General features: G+C 37.9%; 1 protein-coding gene across 1 annotated transcript; it reads right to left on the reverse strand.

The window, feature by feature from the left end:
- Positions 1–1,564: 1,564 nt before the first annotated feature.
- Positions 1,565–14,687, reverse strand: LOC113591737 (CMRF35-like molecule 8). Its single transcript, XM_035535185.2, has 5 exons — positions 14,555–14,687; positions 11,482–11,805; positions 4,633–4,731; positions 4,465–4,515; positions 1,565–2,512 (listed from the first exon to the last, which is right to left on the reverse strand). Exons 1-5 carry the CDS (start codon positions 14,592–14,594, stop codon positions 2,487–2,489), a joined length of 540 nt encoding a protein of 179 aa, XP_035391078.1. The 5' UTR covers positions 14,595–14,687; the 3' UTR covers positions 1,565–2,486.
- Positions 14,688–19,806: the final 5,119 nt, after the last annotated feature.

The following is a 19,806-nucleotide window of genomic DNA, read 5'->3' on the forward strand; positions in this document are numbered from 1 at the left end:
AATTTAAAATTTGTATTTGTTTGGGAACACTAATGTTGGGAATATCCACTGTTACTAGAGCATCTCAGTAACACTCAAATCAACATTTACACTCTGTCTCCTTTCAAGTGATAGAGGGAATAAGAGAAACAGTGCCTTCTGTTGGATGTCAAAGTTTTCCTTCATTCACTGAATAAATACATAGAGAGCATAGAAACAAATACTACATTTCTGCTGTTGGTTCAACATTATGCATAAACTTCAGTTGTGAAATAACAACAGTACATGACCTACCCACATAACCGTTCAACATTACAAAGCAGGAGTGACTAAAGGAGTTGCAGTACCAATTAAAATAAAACCGCAACCATGCCGCTGTGGGATTCTTTACTCGCAAACATGTTAAACCCGCTTCAGAAACTAACAAAATGGAAAGAATATGCTCAGGTGCTAGCCAGGTTCATTTATTGTAGATAAGAGATGTTATTATTCATATTATTAAGTATGAATGAATGCCACAATGTAAATAAAAAATGTTCTCTTTTAAAAAAGTTACCCATTAGGCTTTTACAAAGAAAAAAAAATAGTGTGTGTGTGTGTGTGTGTGTGTGTGTGTGTGTGTGTGTGTGTGTGTGTGTGTGTGTAGGTATAAGTCTGAAATTCAAGAGTTGCCTCACTGGGATCAGCTTCACTGTTCATCTACTATATGAGCATGTCCAGTATTCCAGACATGCTGGCAGTGTTTTTGGCAGAAAGGTTTGTTATGGTACTCATGTGACTGCATCCTAATAGATGTATTATCAACAACAATCACCCCGTTGGGTCTGCCTTGTTAGGCCATGACCTGGCAACTTTGCAGACAGACTGCCTTTTTCATGAGGGAGGAAGCTGTGAATTTGCTGCGCTTCATCACCATTTTAATACACAGCACATTTTACCAGTGATGAACAACAAATAGATTTAACTGGACATGCAAATCAGATAAGTGATTTTTCATCCTGCTGTCCTGATATAGTGTTTGTCTTTGTGGGCCGTTGGCATGCATGCCACTGCTTGAGCATCCTACCCCGTGTGCAATTTCATCTCTCACGACCAGGGCTGGTTGCCATACACTCTAATTACACTCACCTGTAGATTATAAGGACTCATTATCTTTGCTATTTACACTCATTTTCCTCAATATTGTTGTGACATCTTGGCAACTTTCTTGTGAGGGATTCTGAGCCTTTTATATCACCTGGAGGGTTTTCTCTCAGGTTTTAACTTTGCTTGCCCTCAGTTTTTATCTTACCCCATTACATTGTTTTCCTGGGTTTTTTAACCTCATGTGATTATTGCTCTGTGGATTTTACTGTTTTGTCTAAAAATAAATCTGCAAACGGATCCTGCTGTGTCAACCTCACAGTAATTGAACAAGGCAAAATATTTTCTGGTCAGATGATGGGCTTAGGGTAAACTAAACACCATTTAGTAGTTCTTGAAGGACCTGGTGTTGACTGTTCTGGAAGGACCCAAGAGTCCTTGAGGTTAGATGAACAGTAGAATAAACTGTGGTAATGGGAGTTTAATGTGAGTTTATTTTGGTTAAAATAGTTAAAATTGCATTTAGTGTTAATTTTCTCATAGTAATAAGTAAGAGGAACCTTGGAGCAAATCAGAATAGAAAGCAAAATGAAACCTGTGACTGGCCATTGTCACTGTTACTGACAGGGGAGAGAGTACACCACCCCTCCATCTTAATATTTTAATTAAAAAAAAAGCTATATTCTTTTCAAAACATACATAAAAAAAGTTATAAAATAAAGCAGTAAGACAACTGCATTATTTAAATACATTGCAAGCCATAACAATATATATCAAATTGTTAACTTTAATAGCAAGTAAAATTGAGAGATTCTATCTTATCTTAAACATGAAAGCTTTCCTAGCTTGCACATCAGCTATACACACCATCTTGATCAAAAGAAACAAAACGTCTGCTCAGATAGATATGTATACTGCTACAGAATACTGAGGCTCCTCATTATTGCTAAGAACAGATAAAAATAAAACGTCAATCTAACCATATTCATAAACCTGATGGACAGGAATTATAGTCACATGGTCCCAGGTCTATAATGAAGATGGTTTTATTAAACCATGTTTGAATTCTTATGGAACTGCATAAGATTGACCTTGCACCATTGTCCCAGCAGACTGCTATGCGTCACTCACTGAAGAGTCAGAGAGAATTGTGGGTAATTGAGTCATGGAATTTATGAAGAGTTTGATAGAAATTCATTGTGAAGCATCAGAGTCTTGTGGGTAACTCAGCCATAGAGTAGTTTTCTGTTGATAGGTGTTTGATGGTAGTTGAGCAGTGGTATACATAGTACAAGGCTTTGTGGGTAACTGGACTTGGGCATAAACAGTCTGGGAGGGATCAGAGGGGTTTTTGGGTAAACGGACAGTAGATTGTAGGAATTAGATTGTCTGAGACAGAACGACTTCTGGTGTTTTTTACCTCCTCATAGTTGCTGACAATAAGTGGAACCTGAGAGAAAAAAATAATAAATAACAATAATTATTTGAGTCTGCATCAAAATGTTGTTATAAATTTTAAGAAATAAAATGCTTCAGCTAGAGCATTATCTGTCATGCATGTTTCTCTGGTGAAACTGGTATCTCTGTTCCAGTAGAGGCCTGCTTTGTAATACAGTCATGATCCTCCTCCAGGAGCCCCCCTCCCAGCTTCCTGATTCAGCTATCCACATGCATGTATATTTCTAGCCAGTAGAGGGCAGCAACAGGCTGTCACTGTTAGACACACTGGGGCCTAATGAACCCCATTTCTTACCAGTGAAAGTGGAGCAGATGCACAATGTCACATCTAAAAATGGCGATTTCTTTAGTACAAGCAGTTAAATGTCATAAAGATATTTAACATAATTAGTTCACACATTATGTGGGATCTATCTCTCTGTGTGGTATGGTAGAGTAAGATCAGGTGGTTTGAGCCGGGCTGGGTGTGTCACGTCCCTGTAGTGATGTCATTCACGGCCCTGCCTGCCATCTAAACTGAAAGAGAGGTTTTTAGCTTTTACTCTTTACCATAATTAATTCAGTTTCTGTAAATTTGTGGTTCTGTAAACTTATGTTTCACATACGCATATCCTTCCTAGGTAATAGAGTGTAGTTTGCTATCCACTGAAATGGCTCAGGAACAGCTCACAGGAATCTACACCAGTGAGATTTCCAGGAAATATGCAAGTAGATACATTCCATTCATCTTGGAATTTAATGTTAATTATTTTATATAGATGCAGCTGGAAATATTAAAGATGACATTACAGCTGAAACATTAAGTTTCTCAAAAATCCAGTGTTACTTAAATCTTACTTAGAGACAGTGGACAGGAGTTCACAACCATGTTCAAGCAGCCAGATTTTAAAAATTTGTTTGTCAGTGGAAAACAATGATTACATTTAGCTAATGATCCTGCATGAATCACAGATAACTGCAAGCAGAAAGCCATTATTACAGAGGGTTCATTTTAAAGAAGTGAATGCTACTGTAAAATGCTAAGGACAAACATCTCAGCTGGACAGGAGACATGACAGTTATAGAAAGAGAAGCTCTTCACACTCTAACCTGCAGTGGTCAGTCGCATGGCTCAAACTCATATGTAACCATGGCAAGACTTCCTGTGTCTCTCTCTGTTCTATGGTGGTGCTGTGCTTGTTTTCTCTCTCATTATTTCTGTCTCTCTCTCTCATGTTAAAGAACTGCCAAACTCAAAGTGTATAAAAACAGCCCAACATATATGAACCATTAAACTACTTGCCTACTTGGTCCATGTGAAGCTATTCATACTCACAGTGATTATTTGATTATATTTCTATATTCCTGTTGAGATACTATTTAGCAGGATAGTATCAGTGTTTAAGAATATGTATATATTCTAATAGTAAGAATTAATTTAGTGTCCTCTATCTTACACTGACCACTTTTAATCACACTCTGTGTATTGGTCAATCAGTGTTTACACCGTCACTCACCAGTATATTCCTCCATCCTCTGATCTCAGATCAGTGATGGTAATACTGAAGACTCAGCCTTGTGTTACATCATCCAGAGAAAATTTTCTACAGCATTTAATGTTAGTGTTTATTCCAAAAAAGAAAAGCTTATAGTGAACAAGTACATGTGCAAATGAGAATGGCCTTGCTCAGGGGTCCAACAGTGGTAACCTAGCAATGTTGGGGCTTGAAACAGCAACCTTCTGCTCACTAGTCCAGTACATTAACTGCTGGATCTTAGACGCTCTTTGCTTTTCCAGATTGAAAATTAACATGGATATCTGTAATAGTTTTCATCATTGCCTGTTTATTACTTTGTTTTCTGTAATGTCCTCCTGGTCTGTGAGCTTTTATCAGTAAATCTTTTGTTTTACTGAAACTACACTCGACTGAACTGCAGCCTGTTCAGCCTGACAATGGTACATACCATGGAGTGAGGGACTGTTGCTTTGGAGGTTTACATCATTTACTGTGTGAGCTGTAAAAAGAACAGTGGGACATTATAAACCGTATGATCAAAACATAGCAAAGGAGATGTAAAAACCCCTTTTTAGGCATGTAGATAGATAGATGTCTACCTTCTACCTCTGCCTACCTCCAGTTGACCATGTGGACTCAGTATACACCGATGTGCTGGGATCAGGTGTTGGAGGGGTGTAGGTGGAGTGTGAGACAGTAACATTCATAGGTGTGTCTGAAAGACAGAAACAGACTTCTAAATTTCAAATATTTCTCATATTCAGTACACACAAAAATCTTGCTTTTTTATCTTGAGCAGTTGTATATTTTGTATTATAAATCCCAACATCACATAATTGCCTCAGTTAATCATCATCATCATCATCATCATCATCATCATCATCATCATCATGATCATAATTGTCCTTATCTGCTCATCACTCACCCACTTTAACCACTAACAGAATCTCTGTGTAGTGATCACGCACTTTCTGCTGTGTCACACACCAGTATTTTCCTCCATCCTCAGATCTCAGATCAGTGATGGTGACAGTGAAGACTCTGGCTGCTGTGTCATCATTCAGAGAGAATCTCTGGTCTTTAGCAGATTTACATTAGACCAACACAGCAACTGTATTGTCTGTATCTGTGTTGTTATGTCATACACTGAGTTCTCAGATGCTTTCACAGTTGCTGTGCAACTTCTCTAAAACAGCCTGCAGTAATGATGCACTCAGCTTATTTACTTGTTTATCTCCACTGAGGTTAAAAAGTCTCATGTTTTGTTTGAAACATTCTCACAAATAAGGAGCTGTACAGTTATCAGCAGCTGGTTCCACAGTTGTATGCTCTGCTGCTCTCGTGGGAAGGTTTTCTGCACACTGGCATTGCTAAATTGGGCCCTCTGTCTGGTCCCCTCTGACCTGTAGCAATTTTACCCAGTAGAGTTTAATGTATCCAAACTTCAAACTTTCACTTATCTGACACATTTATATAGTACCTTTCTCAACAGAAGGACTCTTTACAGACAGAAACCAGCTTTTTACAATCAAATCACTCACATACCTATGAGAAGCAGGAGCCAATTTGTGCAAAGCTTACTCTCAATCAGAAACGACAATCCCTTTGGGGACTGTACCCCCTAGGGGAAGCGGAGGAGGTTAAGATATTCCCAGTTAGTCAAAGGTCCATGCCACAGTACAGCATACCAGTACTGCCATCTAGAGGTCAGTGAGCATCACTGCAGCTGCAGTACGAGTACAGCTGCAGTAGAGTATGTCTACAAACTTAATCTCTGAGTGCAACAGGCTTTTCAGCATAGACTGTATACACTAATAACTTATCATGTGTTTCTGAGGAAAAATTATAACATAATAAAATTAAATTTTACTTTTGTGTTTTTTCCTCAGTTACTCCACATCTGAATGGTGTGAGCACAATGAATGATTCAGTGTTTACTCTTCCTGTCGTCTGTCTGTCATGATTGGTCCCTTCCTACCATCTACCTCCATAGTCTTTTTTCATTGTTTCATTTTCTCCGTTCCTGTTCCGGTCCTTGTTTTGGTTTTTGCTGTCTCATTTAAATCCCCTGTTTCTTGTGAGTTCTCACTTCTACTTGTGTATATATACCCTGTGTTTTTTTCAGTCTTGTTGCTGGTCTTTGTTAATCTACTCCTTGTATGTGGTTTCTCTACCTGTGGTAACTGTATTCCTAGCCTGTTATGTGTTCGCTTGTTTAGTTGTTTAGTTGTTTAGTTCATATTGCTGCTTGTGTACTATGTTTACTATGTATGTCTGGGCTCTCCGTGTTGGCTCTCTGACCTTGGAGTCAAACATTTATATTCAAACATTTACTCAGATGATACATTTTAAAAAATTTATTAGATCTAATTTATAACACTGACGCCACAGTAATGCATAGTATGTGAGGAAGTGGAAGTAGCAGTCTTATTAATTCATAATTTATTTTATAATTCATATTATTATAATTTATCATAAAATTTACTCACAATAAACTATTGTTCATATGGATTCATTATCATCATATTCATATTCAAACGGATATATGTAATTAGTCCAGTTGAATAAATAATGTCAGAACAGAAGTCTTGACTCATATAATGATAAACTGACAGCATACAAGATCATAGGGAGTGATCAGGCTCTTGTGATGTAGAATGTTATGGCAGGGATTTATTAGGCGTGGTGTGGAAATAAACTAGAATATCATGAATTGTACTGACAAAGTGATTTATGCACATATGTGATGGTGACCACGTTAAATGTCAGTGAAGCCCTTTGTGCTTGAAATGCTGAACCAGATTTTCCACTCATTGTATTTTAATTTATGGTTGTTAAATTGTATTAATAAACCTGTAGTTTATTGACACCAGTGATGTTGCTTTTTAAAAGGCCTAAGGTGGTACCTGTTACAATAGACTCCCTTGTAAACATACTCTGGTCAGTTCAGCAGGAGTAGAGTGTGGCTGCCATTTGTGCTGAACTGGGTGTGTCTGTCTGTGATTTTGGAATAACTAAGTACTGAGGGAAGTGTTTTGTGTTATACAGAGTTTAAAATATACAGTCACCTTCTCCTATTTTCCCTCACTTTGTCATTTTTCTTTAATTCACAAGCACACACACACACACACACACACACACACACACACACACACACACACACACACACACACACACACACACACACATGGACACACACACACACACACACACACACATATGTGCATGTACACACATACACATACAGTAGGCATACATTTCACATCATTTTTTGTTAGAGTCTGTCCTAGACACCCTGTTATTAGATCTGCTTGGACAATTTCTTGTAGCTGTTAAAAGGTTTTTTACAAATAAAAACCTTTAATATATCAGAAAGCATATTAATATAAAAAGCATATTATTTCCACCAGATGACACTGTTTCCTCCTGAACTCATCAGGTAAATTCCACTGCCACAAAAACAGAACAAATAGAATAACATTTACATGATACATGTATATTATCATATTATTACTGAGAGTCCTGTGTGCAGAATCAGCTCACTGGCAAAAACTCCCTTGAGAGTTTTAAACGGCTCCATAAGTTGAGTAAGGAGATCTGAACACCTACAAATATTTACTCTTCTCTTCCTCACACTTTCCCTGAGTGTTGTCTTTTCCTCACACTTACTCTCAGTGTCTTCTTTGCTTCAACCTTAGTCTGTGTGTTTTCCTCCTCACACTTACTCTGAGTGTCGTCTTCTCACAATTACTCTGTGGCTTACACCTCCCCAAGTCAGCTGTGCATAGACTGTTATGATAGATATGCAGTTTCTAAGGGAAGAGTTTTTCCTGAGTTCTCAACTGTTTGCAGCCTTTAAATGGATGATTAAATGAGCTGTTGTTCAGTCTTATGTGTTGCTCTCTTGATGACTGTGGACAGACTGGGTTTTTTGGTTACACTTAGAAGGTCATTTTGGAGTAAATCACAGAGTCCTCAGCTTCATTAGAGATCAGTGGGTGGATTGTGCTTTGCTGAGACATGTTTACAGTTAAATTTACAGTTACAGTTAACAGGTTATATATGGGGTTTCTCTCACACCCATACACACATCCTACATGCACTTCTGTTATTCTGAGAATGTCATGTACACTTGCAGGAACCCAGACATCCAGAGACAGAAATAATGATGTAAAACTAATAACATTATTACAGAAATAATGATCAGTGTTGTGCAGAAATACTGGTTGCTGGGTCCTATAAAGTCTTCAGCATGGCTACAGTAATAACGGCAGTGTTCTCATTTAGCCCTTTCTCAGTTCCTCAGTTAAAAGGGCTTCATTATGATGGTGCATTCCAAAGTCAGGGAATTAAAAAAATACTACTGCCTTACCCCTACGGTTCCACTGACTTGATTTTTAACTACCTAGAAGATATCAAGTCCTGAATGGGTAATCAAACACTATATCAAGAACCAAGGTGTCAAATTTGCCTATGATGTAAGCTTTAAATACAATATTGTCCCCAGAACAGTGTTCATCTTTGTAATGTAGCCAAGGTCAGAAGTCTCCTCACAGCAACTGATAGTGAAAATCTCCATGCATTTGTATCTTCACGTCTGTACTACTGTAATGCAATGATTGCACGTCTGAACTACTGTAATGCAATTATTGCATGTCTGGACTACTTTAATGCACTGCTCCCATTTCTTCCTATGAATGCTATTTCAAGCCTACAGAGGGTTCAAAATGCAGCAGCCAGAGTACTAGCATGTGCAAAGATGAGAGATTTACATTTATGTTTACAAGATGAGAGCTCATATTACATCTATTTTTAAAGAGTTGCACTGGTTAACTGTGTCATCTAGAATTGAATTTATAATACTACTGCTTACTTTCAAGTGCTTACATGGTCTTGGCCCTCTATATCTCAGTAGTATGATTATGAGGCACACACCATCAAGGGCCCTAGATCAGCTGATAAAAACATGCTGATGGTACCCAACACCTAACTATAGAGCTCTGAGGCTGCTGCTATGGCCCCAAACTCTGAAATTCTCTCCCAGATGACCTGATGGACATGATGACTTAAAACACTTTCAAGAAGAAGGGTACTTTGGCTTTCAGTGCAGCTGCACTTTGATGGGTGGAAATGCAGCTTTAAATTGTCTTTAAATAACATTTTCTTTTTAATTTACTTTCTTGTTGAGGTTATAGATCTTAGGATGTAATAAGCTTTATTATACCTCTATTCATTCTATTTTCTGTAAAAGACTTTGTAAACTGTGTTTAAGAAAAGGCTAACAAATAGTTTGTTGTTGTTTACATTTATAACTAAATGCCAATAATAATAATAATAATAATAATAAGAAGAAGAAGAAGAAGAAGAAGAAGAGCTTATATGGGAGTGTCTTCCTACTTCCTGTCTTTCACAGAATATTATGTGTTCAGCAATGAGGTGACTTATTTGGAAATGCTTGTCAGTAAATTAATTTATAGATCACTATAAACTATGTGCGTGGGTGTCCCAGACTAGGAAGAGAGAATTCTCCTACCATGTATATACGCTTCTATCTTTTAATTAGTAACCTGTAGTTTCTGAAATGGTCGTCCTCAAATTCCTCATCTGATAATTCATTGATTACTTGTGATAGCATACAGACCATCTACTTGCATGCATGGACTTACATATTTCTGGCACTCTGTATATAATTTGTCTTCTTAAAATTGTTTTGCTCTAATTATAAGTTTGGCTAAGAAAAACGTTAACGAAGGACATGATTTGCACATTTAACTAAACACAGACACACACCGCAGGCCGTAGCTCGTGACTCATGGGGGGGGAGCGTCCCATGGCATTTCTAAACTGGAGTTTTTATAGTAAAATACCTGCTTTAGCTGGTCAACATACAGTATGGATAAAAGATTCAGTATTAGTCTCCAAAACTAATGCAAATTATATTGATCCCTCTACTTCACTGCTTCAGTCTTGAATATAATGCTACAAAATTGTTCAATATGGTGTCCACTCACCAGTCACTCTCAAGTAGATCTCTATGATATAAACCTTGTATCCATGACCAGATTCCCAGTCTGATTCAGCGCCACACCAGTTTGTACCAGAGTCCTGTACTGTTACATTTCTGATAGTTACAGTCAGAATTTGTTTTGTTCTGTCATCATACAGTACAACTCTTTCCCTCATTTATCCATCTTCTACTCTCTGTAATTGATGTTTTATAAGTACAAACAGCAGTGTCCACACTCTTGCAGAGAAACTTAGGGTCACTTCTGGTGGATTCTGAGAATCTGTAGCTGATGTTTACAGTTCCTCCTACATAGAGAGTCTCACTCATAGAATTTCCACAGCATGAGTCTGTCAAAAAACATTGAGAAGAAAACCCTAAGACATTAACTCCCAAAACCTTTTTTTTTTTTGGGGGGGGGCAGTGGTATCTCTGTGGTTAAGTTCCTTGACTAGTCATCAGAAGGTTGCTAGTTCAAGCCCCACCACTGAGAATGTATGACTGTTGGGCCCCTGAGCAAGACCCTTGCTTGGTCATAATTGTAAGTTGCTTTGGATAAAAGTGCCAGCTAAATGCCATGAAGTTAAAGCTTTTAAATCTTCCTGATGTGCACATAATTTCCCATAGTTCACATTATCAGGGCTAAAGTGCAAATCAATAGCTCCTCACCTTCTTTTACATTGAGCTTCACTTCAGTGTAGGTGAGCAGTTGATCAGATACATTAACAGCACACTGGTATGTTCCAGTGTCATTTACACTCAGCTCTCTGATAAACACAATGAAGAATCCTACACTTCTGTTATCACGAATTGAGAATCTGTCCTTACGCATCCAATCCCTGTTTGAGTTTGTTGTTTTCACCTAAACACCACTGATCCAGTCTTACAGAAAGATTTCAGTTTGGTTTTGTATTCATCCTCATATCTGCACTTCATGGTGACTCCTACCCTGCATATGCAGTCACTATTTTAGAGGCCACACCACCTGCCAAAAGCATATTGACATCACACTGTTATAATGAGTCCTGTATGAGAGCTTGGACTTTCACCCTCCCTGAAGTTGGTCATAAATATGTAACGGCCCGAGTGCTGCAGGACGCACAGACTCCCTGGACAGTGACAAACGTTTATTAACATACAACGGTGGCACTGACACATAACGTAAACACCAACACTGAAAAAAGGAACAAACAAAGATAACGTGAACAGATGCAATGACTGACAACTAAGCACACACCCCTACAGCAGTTTAAATACAGACAACATAACAAGACTAAACAGCTGCAGGTGTGTGCTAAACAACATGGGCGTGGTTACAAACGAGACAAACAATTAACTCCCACTGCACATGGCGGGCTGCACCACGTGACAGTGAGAGGGGATCGTTCTGTGATCAAATAATGCTGGAAGAGGTAGTATGATGAAGAAGAGCAGTAATAGAGGACATGGATGAAAACTCACCTGCGTTCACCTTCAGTTTCACTGGTCTGTATGTGTCTGTCCATCTCTCTATATCCACTCCACACTGGTAGGTTCCAGAGTCCTCCACTGTGAGGTTTCTCATGACCACCCAGAAGACTTTAGCACTGGTATTATCATGCACAGAGAATCTGCCTTCATGCACCCATGTGTGTTTGGCTCCTGTTTTAATTTGGTCAGCACATGGTGTACTTTCACCCTTGCAGAAATATTTCTTGTTTGTTTCATGTCCGTCGTCATATTTGCATTTGATCCTGATTCCTCCTCCTGAATATGCTGTCACTTCATTGGTGGAGTCTCCTGTCACTGAGATATATGACAAACATCTATGTAAGCGAAGTCTTATTTTGTTACTGCTAATACTGTTGATTATTTTGAAGTATATTTGCAGATGTTTATCAGTGGTAAATTTAATTTACAGATGTTATTAAAGGTTATGTATTTTATGTCTGCAGTCTCACTTCCATTCACATTTCCAATAATAATAGATATTCAATTCTATCATTTTCTATGTATAATGAAACATCAACTATCTGATTCTCATTTACTACTTGAAAACACCATGTTGCTCTTGCATTTCTGATAAGAGCAGGTACGAGGAGATGACGTTTGAAGCCAAAATGGGTTCAAAACTAATGTTGTACCGGCAGATTTTAAATATCACAGCCCCTGTTACGTTACTCGACATACATCACAGGTGCATTTATTTCTGTACAACAACCAAATTAACTAATATAATAAATGTACTTGTGCTCATATTAATAATGAAATTAGTAAAATGTGGCATTAGACATTGAAGAGTGAAGCACTAAGTGTACAACAGTATAAGTGTACAATCTCCTCAGTGACCTCCATTTATGAAGGCAAGCGTGATTGTGAACCCTTTGTTGTTATAGTGAAGACCACAGGCATGTCATTAGCAGTACTGTGAGCGTGAGAACGCTCACTGACCGTGCTGCTTTAGGCTGGAAGATGTTTCTACAGGAGCCCAACAGTTATCTTGTGAGGGTGCTTATGGTAACACACGAGGTGGATTCTGTGGTCATCAAGAAAGCCAAAAGACTAAAATGGCTAAAACTGCATCTAAATCAAATGAGGACACTGCCAAGCAAAGGCAAGCTAAACACTAACTGTTTAAAAAAAAGACAGGAAATAAATAATAGAACAGTTGCAAAAAATGCAGATTTTCAGCAGGTTCCTTTCAGCCTTATTAAGGGAACAGGAAGGAAGCACAGTATCACAGTACCACTACAGTACCTGCAGTAGTCAGATGGATATAATGTGATATGATGGAGCTGTCAAATCCAAACGAAACATACCTTAAAGTTTATTGTTTTCAAGACCCCCCTCCCACATAAATGAATAGCACAACATTATCTTTGTATTGTCATATTCTATGGAGTCTGAAAATATAAAAGTTAAACTTGAAAGTGAAATTGAATTTAATATTGGCTGCTATGTTATACAGCAGATGGGGGCATTCTCTGTATTATACAGCACATGGCTGCTATGTGAAACAGCAGTGGGGATTCTCTTACCGCCGCATCTCTTATAAACTGAGTGAAGGGTGAATTAAAACCCCAAATACTTCAGTCGTTCATGTCATGAGCTACAGCTGGGAGGAATGTCTACGTTTATTGACATTTCAAGATCTTTGAATGATACATCAATTTTACAGCGGTCAAAACAATTGGGTTGCTGGGGTTTGTGCATATGTCTGTTTCTCTGTTGGGCTGAGAGGACTCTGTCCTACAGGTCTTGCAGTTGCTGCCAGAAGCAACGAACAGTGGACTCAAACTCCCCCCCTCCCCGTTCAGGAGTTGGAGAATCTACCAAAATTCTCCATGGCAACAGATGAGCTAGTTTATAGCTGCACTCTAACTGGACATGGTGTTTACTAGGCTTTATCAAATGTGTAGTCAATGAAAAAAACATTTTTAATTTGTTTTCTTACATATTAATTTTATTAGCTTTTTCTCATATAAGGTTATAGTCTAAATTACGTGTTTGTGAGGAGGACTCTCTCACGGGTTTTTAATAGTCATGGTTTTGACCACAAGCGTGTCATCAGCAGTACTGTGAGCATGTCCATGTTACCAGGGAGGCCCAACAGTGCATGCACTTCCTGTGATGGTCCTGACAGATCCTGTAGTTAACAAAAATGCTCTCTGCTCAAAAAGGCAACATGGCTAACTGTTAAAACCGCATCTTATTCAATCTGTGTCACTGCCAAACAATCACAAGCAAATAAGCCCCATAACTGCAGTAGTCAGATGGATATGAAGTGATGTAATGGAGCAGTCAAATCCAAACCCTGTGTCCTACTCTAAAGTTTATTGTTTTCAAGATTTTGTGAGAGACCAGGCAAAGTCAGACGCTCGCGGATATGAAACAAGAGCTTTACTGGAGCTCAACACAGTGGTAGCATTTTGATTGGACAGCAAGGATGCCAATCTTTTGAAAAACTACAAAGATTCCAAGCATGGCCCCTGATTAAAACACGACCAACCATTTAGGCACTACAGGGTTGCTGAGGTTTGTGCATGTGTCAGTGTGTCACTGCTGGGCTCTGTCCTACAGGTCTTGCAGTTGGTTTTAGACTAAATTATGTGTTTCTGCTGAGGACTCTCAGATTGTGGTTGTGGTTTTGAATGTTCTTTTGCAGCATACAATTTATGCAGTTTAACGAACAATTCCTGCTCAGCTGGGGTGAACAAAGATGTTCGTTCCTTCATGGTTTTCTCTGACATATCATGATGTCGGCGATCCACTGGCTGAGCTCTTTGTGCATCTTGTGTGCATGTTCACCATGATCTAATTCTGTCTTAACTAAGAGACAACCAGTTGTTCCTTAATTTTGTTCATGTACTGTTAAGCGACCTTAACTAAGATTATTATTATTTTTTTAAAGCCCTGATTTTACTGGCTCACCTTTTTATTATACCACTTATTCATTATAGATGGTCATGCATCTCAATTGAAATGCACTTTCAGGTTGTTTTAAGGTTTGTAATGCCTTAATTTTGTGATTCTGATCTGAAGCAGCTGTACTTACCTGAGATCAGGTAAAAGCTGAACATGAGGAGGGTCTTCATTCTGAGTTCACATTTATGTCTGTTTACTCCACATCAGATGAGTGTTTGAGCTAAAGCGTTTGAACATTTCATGGCCGCATCTGTATGTGTCTGTCTGCTTCTGTGTCTGGTCTGTTTATCTGCATATATGGTTCTGTCACACCACAGGAAGATGGCAAAAACAGCCACTTCCTTTCACAGCTAGTGTCAAACAGAATGCATAATTTTCTGTAGGAGTATTAACACCAGTAAATTGAACAAAATCATTATTGTTTTACTGTGGATTACGTTAATGACTGGCTTTTTGTTGTTCTTCTAATATCAATCCTCAGTTCTCAGTTTGAATATTAATACCAACCAGAAGTACTGGTACAGTAACTATGTGTCTCTACTGCCATCACAACTTTCTGTCTCTGTTTTATTTTATTTCTTTGTCTCTAGATCAGCAAATTCACTCTGCCATTACAATGTGACAGATATCCATTTCCCCTGCTCACACAGACTCACACAAACTCTCCTCCTGAATTCTGAGTTCAGGTGTTTCAGTTATACTCATTGCTAACACATAAATATAAATGTAATTTCCATAAACAGAACAGTAGATTGGGTCATACTGTAGAGCAAAGTGACTTTAAATTAGGCCCTGTAATAGGTTGCAGACTTTGACAGTGTGTTGGTAAAATTTATGTTCTGCTCAACTGTACTTGCTATTATTGTAAAATGGAAGCATCTCAGTCACACGGTGGTAGACTGTGCATACACACAGAGTGAGTAAGCTGAGCGCTGTAGCATGTCCAAACACTCCATCATATATTTTCCATATTTTGCACATGCTCTTTTCCAGAGCAACTTAAATACACATGTCAGTAAATAGCATGTGCACTCCCTTGACATTGATACCATGACACTGGTGCTGTGAATATCTTGCTATACCAAGTGTGTTGCATGCATTCAGACTCTGTTGTTTCACTCACTGAAGTATGCTGTCACTGCACCCTGGAGCAATGGAAATTTTCTGGAGAGATACACCACACTTCACTATTTGGTAGCCTCTGGATTTTATTCAGTCTTCTCATGGAGATCCAAAGAACACTTTGTAGTCTATGTGACATCAATGAGACCCACATCAACCACATTTTCTGGTTGTGTTGAATGAGAACCTGCAAACACTTCAATCACACACCTTTAAAACTAGAGAATTGTATTTCTGCTCAGTTTTGTTACTGAAGGTCATTGTTACATTTTTAAAAAATGTAATCGTATATTCCTCAGTACGCTCATGGACTGTCAAGTTTGTGGAATTAAAATTCTGTAATAATTCTATGAAACAACATTCAGTCTGAACACTCGTGTGTTTATTACACATCACTAGGTTGCACCCTGCTGTAGGAGAACAGGGTTTTAATTTTTAGAACATTTCCACTAGATGGCACTATTGCCTCTGTTTAGCACATGGGGACATTAATCTGCAACAGTGTAAGCTCCCCTAACTCAAGTACATAAACTAAACCTTAACATTTTACTGTTTCTATTATTTAAGGGGAACATTTGGTTTCAACCAACATTATTTTACATTGAAGAGTACATACATTACGTGTAAGTTTGTCTATATATCATATGCACTTTAAACATAATGTGAACATTTATATATATATATATATATATATATATATATATTGGTTATATATATATATATATATATATATATATATATATATATATATATATATATATATATATATATATATATGTACTTTAAACACTATGTGTATATTTGTCTATATATTATATGTACTTTACACATTATGTGCACTTTGTCTTTACCACTTCCTTTTCTCTGACTAATATTATTAATTACTTTTCCAAAGAGCATGGCACACCACTTCCTGTGACGTGTGGTCTGTTACTCTTTCAGTGTGAGCTGCTACCCTTAGGTCTACTGCGTGCTCCAGAAGCTTCAACAAACACTGAACACATTACATATTATTAATGTGAGGGATTCTGGATCGGGTCCTAAATTCTTCCTTGCACACAGGCTGATTGAATAATGAGTCAAATATGGAATCAGTTGTGTTGTCTGGGTCAGTATTGTTGGAGCTGACATGGTGATACGCACTGTCATTTAGATTTATACTGAACAAAATCATACTGTCTGTTATTTGTTTAATTGTAATACTTTACCTCTCTATAGAGAGACCACTGTGGTAAATGTAATAGGTTGTATTGCTGTAATGTAATTACTTACTCTTGTAATTAAGTAGAGTTATGCAATGCTTACATAAATCAGTCAACGAAACAGCATGTACAGGTACACAGGTGATAAGGTACACAGGTGATCAGTTACACAGGTGAACAGTAGTGAGCTGGTAAATATAAGACACCTCTGAAGCTTTTAACTAAATGATCCATCTTCTTTAGACTAAATTGATTGTGGTTAGTCTCTGGGCTCAGACATATTACACTGAATCTTAATGATTAATTTTGAGGCCAAAATTCTGATAGACAGACTCTGGTTGGTTATTTTGAAAAGCAAAATGTGGTGAGATGTTTACATAATCTTCATTTATCTGAAAGGGATCAAATTAAAATGTAACAGTTGTAGATATGTGTCTAATGAATGACTGATGCAAATCATGTGATCATATTTTATCATGTGACTTTGTACCCACCTCTCTAGACTGTGTTACTGTCTCTGGGTCTGTAGGGAGAAAATGAGGGCAACAGAGAAAAAGTAGAGGTGTAGTAAAGCTGAGTAAGTATTAACACACTGAGTATTAACACTACTGAGTATTAACAAACTGAGTATTAACACTACTGAGGATTAACAGACAGAGAATTAACACACTGAGTATTAACACCGAGTATTAACACACTGAGTATTAACACATTGATTAACACATTGAGTATTAATACACTGAGTATTAACACTACTGAGTATTAACAGACAGAGAATTAACACACTGAGTTTTAACACTGAGTATTAACACACTGAGTATTAACAGACAGATAATTAACACACTGAGTTTTAACACACTGAGTATTAACACACTGAGTAACACACTGAGTATTAATACACTGAGTATTAACACACTGAGTATTAACACACTGAGTATTAACAGACTGAGTATTAACACACTGAGTATTAACACTACTGAGTATTAACACATTGAGTATTAACAGACAGAGAATTCATATATTTAGTTTTAATACACTGAGTATTAATACAGACTCTACCAATTGAATTTGTCCATAAGGGTTTTTTGGCTTGGTTTTTGCTCTGATCTCCAACTTCAGTATATTGGATTTGGGCTGAAACAAGTTTTCTACAATTATAGTGGATACTATAGGCATTAATTAAATGATACACACATTTATACTGGAAATCAGATAACAAACAAGATATAGATATAGTTCAAGATATAGTTGTGTGAAAGAAAACAACAAACAACTTTCCAACATAAGGGTTTGCAATAAGAGATAAACCACTGATGAAGTGGTACTGAAGAACAGAAAGGTCAAGCTACATGTTATAAAAAGCATATGTAAACATCTGTACTGTTCTACAACAGCGACTTCCACAAAGCATCTTAACTGCTCCCATCATCCAGATGTTTCAAGACTCTGTGTTGTTTTATCTTACAGGACAACAATAACCATAAACATACTGCTGTGTTCAGATGGAGCCTTTTTTAAAGCTAAAGAGTGGAATGATCTCGACTGGCCAGGACAAGAACCTGAACAGATTCCCACATGTAAGTGATCATGTATCTGAATATTTATCTGAGCATGTATGCGAGTATGTTTCTCATTTTCTGAAGACAAGATTCCTGACTAACAGAATCTCTAACAGAATCTCTGTGTAGTCATCACGCAGTGTCTGCTCTGTCGCACACCAGTATTTTCCTCCATCCACTGATCTCAGATCAGTGATGGTGACAGTGAAGACTCTGGCTGCTGTGTCATCACTCTTGTCTTTAGCAGTTTTAGAATCAACAGGGATGTCTTTAGTCTGGAAAGTATAACACTCTCCTCTGCAGAGGTACTTCAAGTGGGTTTCATATCCAGACTTATAGGGGCATCTGATCTGAACTGAACGGCCCTTGTATCCAGTTACTGTAGTTACAGCAGCAGTTACAGCTGTAAAATAAATCATTATGTTAGTAATGTACAGTACATGCAGAAGATCCACTGTTATGACTATTCACTTCACTACCAAGTCCCTCTCTGTGTGGCATGTAAACTAATAATGTGCTGAACCTGTCTGATGATAAAGTGAGCAGTAAATGGACAACTCACCTGGGAATAGACTGGACAAGACGAGTATAAGTGTCCACATGTTGAACTGGGTGGTTAGAGTTCTGTGAGAACTGTCTCATAGTCTGACACGTCCCCCTTCAGTTCTCATCACTGCTTAAAGTGGTGTGTGTAACCAATCACCGCCTCTATTCTCTCACATTTTTTCAGAGCTCTTCTCTCTGTCTTTGGATTTCTCATTTCTTTCTCTTTTCTCTCTTTCTATCTTTCTTTCAGAGTGTGACTGAACTGAGTTCACTGAGAGTGTGGCGTAGTCCAAGATCAGGTGTAGTATATATCTGGAGAGCCATCACCTAAGTCCTAATGTGACCTCACACACAGTGGTGAACACACTGATGTTAAACAATGATGTGAAGGAAGTCTTGGACATGTTTTGTCCAGGTGTTTTATAAACAATATGCATGTTCAGAAAAACAAAAAACCCACAGTGAGCTCCTGCCACTTCCTTTTTTTTTTTTTCTCAGACTCACATTTCTAAGCCTCCCTGCACATTTTCCTGTGTGTGTCATTATTTCAATATATACTGTTGTGCTTTCCTTTACTTTATACTTTTTGTTTTACTGTACATCAGACCAAAGCAGCAACTGTATTGTATGTGTCTGTGTTGCTATGACAAAGACTTAGGTCTCAGATGCTGTCTGTCCTAAATAGTCTGTGATAATAACGAACTAATCTTATGTATTTGTTTGTTTCCATTTAGGTTAAAAACATTTCATGTTTTGTTTGGCACATTGTCACAAACAAAGAGCTGTACAGTTATTGGTAGCTGGTTCCACAGTTGTACACTCTGCTGCACCACTGTGCCATTTAGTGGTAAAAATGTTTTGTGCAAACTGGCATTGCTAAATTGGGCCCTCTGTCTGGTCCCCATTCCCCTGTAGCAATTTTACCCAGTAGAGTTTAATGTATCCAAACTTCA

Source organism: Electrophorus electricus, chromosome 18 (genome assembly GCF_041902795.1).
Source record: "Electrophorus electricus isolate QZ-2024a chromosome 18, ASM4190279v1, whole genome shotgun sequence".
Classification (NCBI taxonomy): Eukaryota; Metazoa; Chordata; class Actinopteri; order Gymnotiformes; family Gymnotidae; genus Electrophorus; species Electrophorus electricus.

Excerpts from the sequence above, each read along its gene's own strand:
- LOC113591737 (XM_035535185.2), bottom strand. The coding sequence starts at position 14,594 with ATGAAGACCCTCCTCATGTTCAGCTTTTACCTGATCTCAG. Across the intron at positions 4,732-11,481 it reads GAAACTGAAGGTGAACGCAG|ACACACCTATGAATGTTACT; the intron begins GTGAGTTTTCAT and ends TCTGTCTTTCAG. Across the intron at positions 2,513-4,464 it reads CAACAGTCCCTCACTCCATG|GTTCCACTTATTGTCAGCAA; the intron begins GTATGTACCATT and ends TTTTTCTCTCAG.